We start from the raw sequence: 12,996 nt of genomic DNA on the forward strand, positions 1-12,996 counted from the left end.
CTATTGGGACAGAGGAACCATACTAAGCACTATCACGTTTCTCACTTCAATTTAAAAACACAACTGACACATGGAAAAACCCCAGATACTGAAACACAGACTCAGAAGGAAAGAACACATGGCTCTTAGTCTATACATAGCTGACAGAAAAACCAAAAGGTTTGTTTGCACTGCCAACAAAAGCAAGAAACCTACTGCTATGCAATACATAAACAGTCCTCCAAGATATTGCCACAGTCTTCAATGCTTTGAATGTGGAACTACAAAAATTAAAGCTAGGCACACATAATTTGGCAATGACACCCTACACTAATCTCATAAATGTCAGCAAGGACAAGGAGGAATGCATGAAAAAGCTACAAATTTAACAAGATACGACTGTTGGAAAAGCATGAGGTAGCCAAGGAGCTGCTGTTCCAGCCATGCATGCAAATCAGGATGCCAAGATGCAGAATGCCTCTTTTGCTAGAAAACAGAAAGCTGCTAGTCCTCCCATGAGGTGGTAGAGAATTCTTTTGTTGTTTTTTTTTTTTCTTCTGCTACCAGTGACATATACCTGGGTAAGCAAAAATGAGGAAAAGTAAGTTCCTTTTTTTCTGAAGGAGAAAGAATAACCTGCAACAACTGGCTACGTGTCATTTCACATTCCCATTCCAGCCTGCACTAATCCACTGCAAAGCTGGAATTCAGCTGTAAAATAGCATCTTTTAGGACAGGAGATGATGTCATTTTCTGACTGAAAATGGAACATGACTTAAAAGAAGAGTAAGAGTGTTTAATTCACATGGAAATATACATAGTTAATCAAAATATCACTGTATTCAAATGCTCATCTAAACATGAGTTAAAAACCAGGAAAAACTGTGCAACAGCTGTAAATGGTCTGACCAAAAACAATTAAATGCTTCAGAACAGCTGGAACTAGAAATGCTCAAAGGATACTCTTTGGTAAGGAACACAAGGGTATCATTACCTAAACAACAACTGTGGATGGAAATAATGAAGAAACAGTTCCAATGACAGGAATAACTTACAGAAAGTAAATTACTTCAGTATGTAATTTTAATCGTGAATAGTCTGTTGTTTGATTACTTAAAATTAAACACATAATAAAATCATACAAAGAGAACTTTTCCAGTTTGGAAGACGATGTAGAGATTTCTTTCCATAAATACAAACTGTAAAGTTACATTAAAATGTCTATTGAGAGGTTCAAATTTTTTTAACCCTATAGTTCTTAGACAATTATCATGCAGTAGAAGCATGTAAATCTGTGTTGCTGCACTGAAAAGCAAGACAAGTTAGCCACCTTGAAGCTGATCAACCAGGTTCCTCACAGGAGATCTTAGGAGTTACAGTAACAATACAGGAGGCTGGATCCAACACCTGCAATTCTTCAAACATGGATAAACAGAAAATTGGTGACACAAGTCTAACTCTAATAGGAAGAGATCACAAGGTCTACAAGGTATTTTTAACTCTTTGAATAAAAGCAAATCTTGAGCTCAGTGTGTAAATATAAAAGTAATAGATAGATACATTTTCAGTATGTTTAGCTAACATTTTAAAAGTTATATGACACTGAACCCAGAAATGTATTTTAACACCATATTTGTATCTTAAATGGCATGTAAAGTTATGGTTACAAGTAATCATACTTTGATACGTGAAATATTGAGTCCTTGTATTTTTTGAAGGGTATTTAAATGTATTAATCAAACATGTAATTGCTGAAAATCCCAACATTACTTATCATCATACAGCATATACCACTTAAAAATATAGAATAATCCTTTAGCTTGCTATGTAGAGCATTTCATAGCTCTTCTGTATCAGTTAAAATACTCTGAAAGAATACAGATAGTATTTCTTTTAATAGAATAATACAATAATCCAAGTTGGAGGAGCATTCTGGACATTAGATGGTCTAACCTTCTGTGAAAAGCAGAACCTTAGATTTGATTACCCAGAGTCCTGCTGAGCCAAACCTTGAATATTTCCACTGCTTATATACTAAAGGCACTCAGCACACAGAGTTCATGAAACTGCAATAAAAAATGCTGCTCAAGGGCATCACTTCTATGCTTGCAGTTTCTCTGCAGTCAGCACCTTCCCTGCAGGCCTCAGGAAGTCAGAGTTTAGGAAATTATTAGCTTAATGAGTATTTCAAGTTCTTATGGGAAAACTTGGTATTACAGTAACTTCGAATAGACTGTCCATTCAGAGTACCTTAACATTAATGGTAAAGAAGGAGGGACTGATTTTTTTGGAGAGTGTATGTGACACTGACAGCTCTAAAATGACAATCAAACATCACAAAGAAAATGCTGCCGGCTTCAACATTTTCTTAGAAGTCTAGAGACTACAAGAAGAGAAATTCCTGGTTGCTGATGTAATAAAAAAAGCTACTTCTGTGATCTCCTTCTAAGTAAATAAAACTGATGTGGGGCAGAGAGATAAAAAACACTTCGTGATTTAAAAACTAGCAATATGGCAGTGATACAGAAAAAAAATCTCATTCTGCAGAGTAGATTTGACAACTGGGGAAAGGAACATAAAACAAGAAATGCAGCAGAAAATTTTGATATAAGGAAAGCAAAACCTTGAATTAAAAAGAAAACTAAATAAGAATACGACACAATGTTCTCCAGGTTTTGTGCCCTGATGCACATAGTAAAAATGAACTGAGAAACACATGTTTCCATTTTGCATAATGCCTGTACATGAAAATCAGGAAATGTAACCTAGATGTACTGAGTATTAGAAAAGTCCATTTTGGAGAGGATGAAGTATTTTTTACATGCTTTTTTAAAAAAATAAATCTATCTAGTGACTAATACCATTAGTCAGAAATACAAAAGAAAAAATGTAAAAAGAAAAACACACCCACCTGGCTACAGAATACATAAACAGGAAATCATTGTCAGGTGATCCAGGAGTCTTACTATAATCTGTGTACTTCTTCTGTGTGGTACTTTTTATATCTTTCATTACAGATTCCATTTCTTTACTGAGGTTGGTTTCAGACTATGAACAAAGACACAAAAGAAGATTAGTTAATTTTACCTGAAGAAATGCAGTAGCTGATTGCAAAGTGTAGCACTTTCATATTTGTAAAATGCATTTGCAGGTTATGAAAAAATATGCATTCAAAGTCAGTATTCTGTCTCACAGAAGTGTCAGAATATTTTGGAAAGTTATTCTGATTTGTTCTGAATATGAAAACATAACTGTTTTGTCTATTTCCTAAGTTAAAGAATCTCAGTGCTTGTGCTACTTTAAAGTATATTTGCACTGTACCAGTACACAAAAATACAAAGCAACTCCATCAAGACTTGAAGGTAACAAAATTCAATAAAATTTATTCTACCATTCAGAGAACCTCATGAAGCTTTGTAACACATGAGCATCTGCTCCTTCTGTAAAACAAATAGTCCATACCTTACAAAGTTCTTAAGAGATATCGTTTAAATAGCTTCCAGTTACAAGACTATTGCTGTTTTTTCATTGCATGGAAATTATAAATGTATTTTATATTACATGACTTCATTCTATGCAAATTGCTATGGAGAAAAATGAAAATCTACTCAATAAAAATTATATTAATCACGTTTTGTCATAACTTTCAATTGTTTATTTCTAGTAGGTAATGCAGTAAATGCTCTAAATTTCTTGATAAGAAAACGTTACGTTGTCTTCAATATCAGAAGAAAATGAACTTTCCGAGGTTGCCAGGTTTCTAAGAGATCACAAATGCAATATAATGTAAAAACTGAAAGGTAGAGGCAAATTAACAAGGATCTTTCTGCCTTACACTGATGCTTACTGGGAAAGTTCCCAGCTGCTCTTGAAGGTCTTCCACCTCTTGCACAAGATCTTGCATACACTTGTTACTGTGACTTTGCCAAATGCTTCTTTCCATGTTGTTCCCAGGATAACAAGGAAGAACACTGTTGGCAAACTGTCTACACAGGGGACAGGTAAATTCTCCTTTATCCACTGAAAAACCCTGGAGGACCTGGTCATTCTAAAAGAAAATAAAGAAGATGTAGCTAAAACTTGCAAATTATTATTGTTTTTTCAGCTTGATATTTCACGTGTATAGCTAAAAAAACCTAGGTCTAAAACCTAAAACTGTAAAGAAAGAATAATTAGAATAGCTCCCCATTTTACTGACAAAGGTCTTAGCTGTTAGAAACTGTCTTACAATCCTCCAACTCAATTACTTTTCCTGATTTTTAAGCACTCTTCTTTGTGAACAATATCCACATAATAGCAGAAAAATAACATAGAAAGCCTTCAATGGAGTATTTCCAACATCTCATGTGTTGTCTCTTCCTGACAATTCCCATAAAGTTTGAGACTCCAAGCACAGGCTGAAAAAAGCCTCATCAAGTAGTCACTGGCAGGCAGTGTGAAAAGAACCCTGATTATTTCTTGTATCACATGAAGGATAAAAGAATGGACACAGAAGTAGATGTTTGGAAAGTGAGGAAGTATCCTCAGTATTCCTGTTAAATGGCAAGAAACCTTGCTTCAGCTTCATGAACTGCCTCCATGGTTTGCCATGTGGATATATAACTGTATTATGCAAAAATAAATGTTTTATCCAGATGAATACAGGTCTAGATAAATGATTTCAGTCCTAAAAATAGTAGTAAATAGTCAAAATTATTATGCATTCATCTAGGTACTAGTAAAACATGCTAGGATCAGAAGTGCACTTAAATAATCTAGAGTCTTCAGGAATACAATTACATGGAATAACAGTTTTGTTTCAAGTTTAATAGAGAATTCAACAGAAAAATGACTTCAGAATTTATATGATGCAAAAAAACACTTTTCCAAAATTCTGTAAATTTTGGACTGACTCTACCACGACAGTCCAGATTTTACTGCTTTATTACTTTATGTAATTTTTACATTATTTTATATTTATCTTTATGACACAATTACTGCTGCAAGCAAATATAAATTAATATAGAAAAGAACAATTCATCATGAGATCCTAGAAAGGTTGGATACCTCCTAGTTTCTTTAGGGGTTAAGTTCCAAAGTACGAGCAATGCTGATACTAAAACTATAAGGAATTGCTCAGTTTTTCTCAAAATGAAAATAAATCAACAAAAAATTACAAAAAAAATCCCTAAACCACAAAAAAACCCTAACAAAATCCGCAAACACCCTCCCCCACCAACCATTCCCCTCCTCCAAACAAACAAAACCCCACCAGAAGACCCACCAAACCCAAAACCTGAAGAAATATCCTAAAGTAATCTTGAACAACAACACTGGTTCATACGAAACAAGAAGTCATCACTTAATCTTGATTCTTTTGTGCTGGTTAATTTTGTACAAGATTTTTTCTCATTTATCAAAATAACTGAAAACAAAGTACTTCTGTTAATAATGTCAAAACGCAGTAAGAGATTAAGTTATTAAGTCTGGAAACATAATAAAACCATTCTGTACATTGATACAAAACATTTCATTGATCTCATTTGAACAGCATAAATCCAGCTAATTTCAATGCAAGCAGCTCTGATCCAAATAAACACCTATAATCTTCAGTTTTACTTACCCGTAAGGATTCCATGTAAGATTTGTGACAATCTATGTGTAAAGTGTGACCACAAGTTTGTACATAAACACCTCCTTCCCAGCCTATTGACACTGCTTGTAGGCAGGAACTCTAAACCAAAGCAACAACAGTAAAAAAAACAGGATTAAATATAAAGCTATGAAAGTATTTCCCAAAAACTTCAAGATTTATAAGACAGACTTTTATTTGCATGCTACTTAATTAAAAGATACCCTGAGGAAAGAAAGAAAAAATCCATTTTATAAAAAGTATTAATTTTTGCTGACTGACATGGCTGCTATTATGCTATTCTTTCCAATAGTTCAATTAAACTTCAGTTTAGTATCTGCAGTTCCTATCCCTTATGATAACAACTTAAGGAATCTCTTATATCACTGCATGAAGGTGGGTCTAACTCCAACAGCTGTTCCAACAGCAGAAGTTATCCCATTTGTAAAGGCAATATAATGTTCCAACACATTTCATTCAGTTTTGTAGATAACCAAAATAACAATACCATGGTTATATAATTAAACCCCAATCTGTTATTAAAATTCAGTGTAAACACTTAGGGGGTTTAATGAGTTGTTGAACAGCATCCCGTATAACTCATTGGAATTGGAAAAGAGAACAAACACTTGTTTAGGGAACTCAGCTGTGTACTGTATATGTTTTGAAAATGCTGGCCTTATTGGAAGACTGTACTTACAGCCCACAAGTCCAAAAAAGTTACCCCACTGGTATTTTTTTTTTTTTTCCAGAAAATAGTGACCTGAAGAAACAATCACCTCTAGGAAATTTATAAGGAGTTCTAGGAAATTCTCTTGCAGAATATCTTACTATAGTCTGTCTAGGTATTAAATCTCCATTTCTCAAAAATTTCATGCAGACTGAAATGTACATTCTGGTTATACATTTAAATAACAGAGAAAGATTTATGGCTACCAGAAGTGGAAAATAATTTTTGGTGTAGACCGACCCTAAAACAGCCTCAATGTAAGATGCAAAATCAGAGTACCATGAATTACTCTGATAGTTGCATTTTCTAAGGGTGTCCTAGTTTCTTTGTTTTTCCCTGCATACGAGCACAAAATCAAAACAAAATTACAAATTTTAGCTATAGGACATGCTCCTGTTTACCATGCCTCAACCTGTCATTTATAATGTGCTGTGAGCCTCTCAGGCCATAAAAATAAGAAAGATTTTGTGCTGCTGGTTCCTGCATGATTTAGTAGACTGCAGTATTAATAAGGTTGTAGGGCACACCTGGCTAAGCCCCACAGGACCAATATTACATTAAGAAAAATCATTATTTACTGCATGTATCTAATGAGGCTACTGAGTAGCTGATGCAAACAAGAAAAAAACAAAAAAACAACAAAACAACCTCAAAGTCTTAGCCAGAAAGGCTTTACTCTGTTACTCTTGAGCTCAGAAATAAAGGAGAGTCCAAAGCAAGCCATAGGCTTGGGATGGAGCACACCTATATCAAGCTATTGCTTACAGAGTACTGTGTGATTCTGCAAACAGGCCCATCAGTTTAGTATATGAAATTTTATCTCCTAATCTTTAGTCATACCTCTCCATATTAAAAATAACCACTTTCAATGATTTTTCCTTTAATGGACAAGAACTCTACTCCCTGACAACAAGCATCAAATTGCAGCTAAGGAAGTGCAAGATGGAATCTCTATGAAAAGAACTGATCTATTTTGCCCAACCTCTATGCAGCAGGTAGCTTTTGAATGGCATTTTTGTTGATTTTTTTTCTCCTAGCAGAATAAGATAGATCATATTTCATAATTTAAAATTTTTACACCTAAGTGGAATTATTCACTTGCCTCCCAAAATCTATTCAAAGAAGGACACTTGCTGGGGAGGACACAGTTGATAAACAAAAGGACTACCTACTGCTTAGCTCAGCTCTCCAAGACACTCAAGACACTAGCAGATCTTTCAGTTTTCGTGCCCAAAGCGATTTAGGGTTTAGTTCTTTCATGCACTGACTTTATTTTTTAGCACAGCAGTGACCAGGAAACATGAAAGCAAAAACGGCTAATTTAACTGATGCTTGAATCAGGACTGGAGCTTTTGAAAGTAGGATGCATTTGCTCATTGCATTACAGAGCATGTTAGACAAATCTGTTGGCAGTGTTACTGCACAGAAAGGGAAATACACGCTTCAGTAAGATCAAGTTTTGGTAACATTTTGCTTGGAACTACATCCACCTGTAGCATGCAAACATATAAAAATAAAGCTCTGCTTCAGCACTACTTCAAAGCTTTTTATCACTTCAGCAGGAAAAAATACTAATTAACTATCTGAAACACTAAACCAGTACCATCAATGTCAAAAGAAAAGCTCGTCTACAGATTCTTTCTCAGCTAAAAAATAATTTGCTAAAAAATTATTTTTTGCTTAGGTCTTTCAGAGTTTCACTTTCTAGCAAGGAAATAGTTCCTTAGAATAAGATGCTTTCTGCAAAGATTGACCAATTTTTAGGACTATATCAAAACAATTACTAATTTTACTCTAAATTAATCTACATAAGCAGGCTTGGCTACAGTTGGCAAATTTTCATTATCTGTGGATGTCATTATGAAAAAACTAGCAACTGTGTTAGAATAAAAATTGCCAGTTTTTCCACTTTAAATTCAATCTAATCTTCTAAAGGCTCATTATTTAGTTAGACACACTGAAAAGCTGGCATCTCACCTAGGACTAGTCAACAGAAGCTGATTTAGGGTCACAGGTTCCATATTATTCTCCCTGAAAATGATTTCTCAGAACAGTTGGGTATTATCTTACATAGCTCTTTCAGGCACTAGCAAGAGAAGTTACAGGCAGCCCTTCCACAAAGGTCTACAACTGAACACATCCTGCTAAGCAACAAGAACTGGTTCTCAAAATTAAATGTGAAAAGCTGTAATTTGGCTTTGCGAAGTAATGCAAAACTGTTTGGAACAGCCAACAGAACTACAAAGCAGATATTTACTATCATTAATTAATTACATTAATTAATGTAAAATTGAACTACAGATGTTTCCCAGAGTTGAGGATTCAGTAGAAGAGGATGTATTCTACTGGTTTCTCCTTTCTATCCACTCATATTCCCCTTTTTTGTAAAAGTGGCTCAGCAATCTGTTACAGATTAAAACAACTCTTTCCACTTACTCTGTGCTTCCAATATACTTTTACCTGATTAAGAGCAATTCCTTGACTGGGTTCTCTGAACCCAGAGAAGAGAGAACTAGTATTTGCTTAGACAGTGAACCCAAATTTCAATTGTGTGGTCGCACTGGATTGTGAAATACCTTCTTCTAGAGAGTATCTGTGTGGATGTTTAATGACTGCATAGCCTGTAGATATACTAGATGCCTATCACCAAAAATATAACTGGGGAAAGCCAGAAACTATTTAAAAATAAGGACCCTATCAAATGTAAACACTTCAGAATGACCGCAACATGAAAAAGCATTCACTAAACGTAGAAATGAAACCAGCAGAACTCTTAAGTTGTAATTTCATTTATCTTTTTAAACAAATTTTTCTGAAGTGGCAGTCACGCTCTCATGAAATCCTTACATCTTTGAAGTACCGCTGCAGCGTCGTCAGCCTCACGTCGTGCAGCGCCGCACAGGTATCCCAGGGATAGATCTGCTCCTCTTCAGTGGTGGGGAGTCTCCTTGGCTCCGTGCTATTGCGGCACTGCCCCAGCACTGCGTGAGGAAAAGCAGCAACACACTATGCAATGGGGAACAACAGGCTAAACAATTAAGAAAACATCAGGCAATTTTGGTTTTCAACTATAATGCGCTTTGTTGATGTTAAAAAGTGAAAACTGAGTAAAGAATCGAAAGAAATACAAAAGAATCTTCTTTTGCACTTGTACATTATACACACGGACACACATATAAATATATACACAAACACCTAGATCAACTAACACTTGTATCTACAGGCAGACACACTGATGGCTATTTAATTTTCCTTCCAGTACTGATTTTCCTGCAGGTCTGTAATGCATTGCTTCATTTGCAAAAGCTATCAGAAAGTAGGAGGGAATTAAACTGTTTGTTCTTTCCCCAAACTCTTTTAAAGTTCTTTATGTGTCGCAGAGAAGATGATCCACAGAAAAAAAACAGGAAACCCTGTGCTTCCAGACTTCACAAGATACAACAGGATTTATGCACACACTAAAAGCTGCAGAAGCACTGCTTTTCCTACAAGCCACACATTCATACCTGAGGACGCTTGTAGTAATACCACTAGCCCTGTAGGTCTGTCTTCAGTAGAAGGGCCACTTTGTCCACAAATAACACAGTCATATATTGCCTCAGAAACATGCTGTTCAGATGTAGCAACCTCCATGGCAATATCAGCATCTGGGGATTCTAAAAACAAATAAAACATTTATATGAAACAGAGGTAAAGAAATCCAACTGAGGATTTCCATCTAAGGATGCACAATCCATCTGCATTGAGGTATTGATGAAAAACTACAAAACAATTTCTCTAGCTTATCCACAACTAAAACAGTGTCAGCTGCTTGAAACAAACCTTTCTGCTTCCAAGAAAGACACCTACAAAAAGAAGTACATGTTTTGCCATAGGCAAAATTACTCCCTGTGGAATTAAATGTTTCATTTGAGTTTCTTATTAAACTTGATCTCTTCAAAACTTCTATCAAACAGAGACCTAATTTCTATTTCATTAGATACTATACTGAAAACTTTGAATATAGAGGTATGAAGGACAACAATACAACTCCTTAGTAAAACCAGATTTGCTTATAGCTGACTGAAACAACTATTTGAAGGAAAAATGACTATCTGTTTTCTCCATGGACCACATTGCTCCTTCCCTAGATGCACAGAAACGTTCAAGGCTAAGGCCCAGCTCTGAAGGATCAAAGCCACTGCACTTGACACAGCTTTGATCACACAATAGTTGGTGGTGCTGATTTCAGGGCAAGCCATTTTATGTTATGTTACAATCAAAGCTAAGAATTCTTTATTGACTTGAAAGAAATGCACCTTAGGACTAAATGATCCACTCCTGGCTGCTCAGGAATACATACAGTGAGCCTCTTAATCTAGAATATGTGGGTTCTTTGTGTCTTGCCTTGAACATAACTTTTCTAAAGGAAAACACTTCCTCCCTACCTTCAAACATACCCTTTTTATCCCTCTGATTAAGGGCTGAGGTACTGGATTGAGAATCCAAAAACCTTGAGTACAGCAACAATCCTCATGCAGAATTGCTTTCAGGAGAACTGCTGTCTTCTCAAAGTCTACTGCAAGTTTGGCACAGGAGGCTGCTGCCGTAAGGAGAGGCGTGCTGGATGCCAGGCAGAATATTTCTTTGCTATAAAAAATTCCATACAATGATCTTGCTCACAGGGCTGAATCAAAATTCCACCGTTTTGGTAAGTACTGATTTCCTAGTCAGTTACTGAGGGTCATATGAAAATGAACCCCGATCCTCATGGTGCAGTTGTTAATATTGTACACATGTCTATCACCATCTAGTGGAAGCCAGAAGCACAATGCATCAACTGCAAATGTCCAAAACACTCAGGCAACTCAGAAGCAAATGCACAAAAGGGAGGAAATAAACATTCAATGCTACTTTTTGTACTTAACATCACCTCAATTGTGGAATGCACGATCATGTATACCTATGTATCAAATGCACAAATTGACAAGGACTAGAGTTTCAGCTTTCTTTTCCCTCTTTATCTAAAATATTGTCAATACAACAGAAAATATGCAACCATTCAATATTTTTCAGAAGCATAGAAAGAGAATACAATGTATCAATTTAATTTTAAGCAATTCAATGGAACTCATCAAAATCTGTCAATATTTAATCTAGAAAACACCACTCATTCATCATAAACTCATATTTTTGACCTGAAGGGAAAAAAAAATGCCAGAAGTCAGGATTTAAAAGGTATTTAAAACCAGTTCAATACATGCAATTTATATTATTGCCTATGGGGAACCAGCACATAAAAATCAGTCTAATTTAATTTTAGAACTCAGTGATTAAGTGCATGTTTCCTTCAAAACTACTTAGATGCAGATGTAGCTTGGCTACTCTGGCAAACAATAAATTTTGAAGGAAAGTAAGCTATTAGCACCAAGGAAAATTTCCTAATAAAATAAGCTGCACCTGAGCTAGTAAAAGAAAACAAAGGGATACTGGCAAGAAATTAAAATCTCAAATAAGTAAGCATACCAGAAAAACCATAACCAAACAAAACCCCTCACTTACTTTTGAATGGACTCTGATAAACCTCAATTACTCACTTAAACTAGCTCCAAAGATTTAACCGAACTGATTTCACAGACTTGTCCTAATGATGTCAGTGTATGAAGAAGGAGCCAATGAAAAATGCAAGGTAAGACACAAAGTACTGGTATCAGTTCACCAAATTTCTTTAATGAGATTTGCCTTATGTTGTAGTACACCACATCCCCTTACAGTGGGTTGTGGAACTTTTCTTTTGTCCTTAGGAATTATTTCACAAATCTGAATAAATATGAACCTTAGAACACTGAAGGAGGATGGACAAATTTAAACTGTGACAGAAATCCAAGTCAGAGCCAAACCCTGTAGTTCCCAAGAGTTTTTAAAAAGTTAACTATTCAGCTCTTTGTTTAGTTTTGTACCAATAGAAGTAGAGACACAGTTACACAAACCTAGCACTTTTTACCTCCTAACAAATTACTGATCAATCTGCTAAAAACTAGCACACTGATTTACTGCAGAATGCATTGCTACCTGAATTCAATTTCATTTCTGCTCTCCAGAGCTAAAGATCCATTATTTCCCCTTCCCAGCAACACCCCGAAACCAAAAGGGCTCTGTAAACACAGTAAATATAGCTCACAATCTCCACTGACTGTAGTCAACATTTGTCCTGCTGTACACATCGTGTCAAAGTGGCCCCTTGGTAACAAAGCAACCATTAGTATGCTAATATTCTTTGCCCTGACCCAGCATATATATTCTCAAGAGATCAGTACCTAATTTATTTTTCTATCTGGGTTCAGAAGATTGAGTGTTAGGAAATATATGTCACCTTGCATTAAAACTCTGAGCTTCTTTTTAAGTCTAACTAAGGAGTGCTTCGTGAAGGACAAAAATGACAATCTGCTACGATACACACTGTAAGAAATCCATATAAGATCATCTGCATACTTATCAGACGTATTTAAAAAGTTTAAAAATCACACTGGCCATTTCAGAGACATGAAAACTATTGAAGAAATGAAAGGTATCTTAGCCTTCATAATTAACAACCAATTTACAAATTTTTAATATGGTAAGTAGTTCACCAGCTTGCCTAGAACAGATCATATTTTGTTTTTATAAAAGTCAGACAGACAAATCTTTACAAATATAA

The 12,996-nt window shown here is 35.4% G+C and overlaps 1 protein-coding gene across 1 annotated transcript in view; it reads right to left on the minus strand.

Moving 5' to 3' along the window:
• The window catches only part of UBR3 (ubiquitin protein ligase E3 component n-recognin 3), a 103,233-nt gene that overhangs the window by 37,036 nt on the left and 53,201 nt on the right, over positions 1-12,996 (minus strand). The window contains 5 exon segments of the mRNA XM_062498755.1: positions 2,891-3,027; positions 3,827-4,027; positions 5,582-5,692; positions 9,168-9,301; positions 9,827-9,976. Coding sequence (XP_062354739.1) covers positions 2,891-3,027; positions 3,827-4,027; positions 5,582-5,692; positions 9,168-9,301; positions 9,827-9,976 — 733 coding nt within the window.

This window comes from Cinclus cinclus, chromosome 9 (assembly GCF_963662255.1).
Source record: "Cinclus cinclus chromosome 9, bCinCin1.1, whole genome shotgun sequence".
Taxonomy (NCBI): Eukaryota; Metazoa; Chordata; class Aves; order Passeriformes; family Cinclidae; genus Cinclus; species Cinclus cinclus.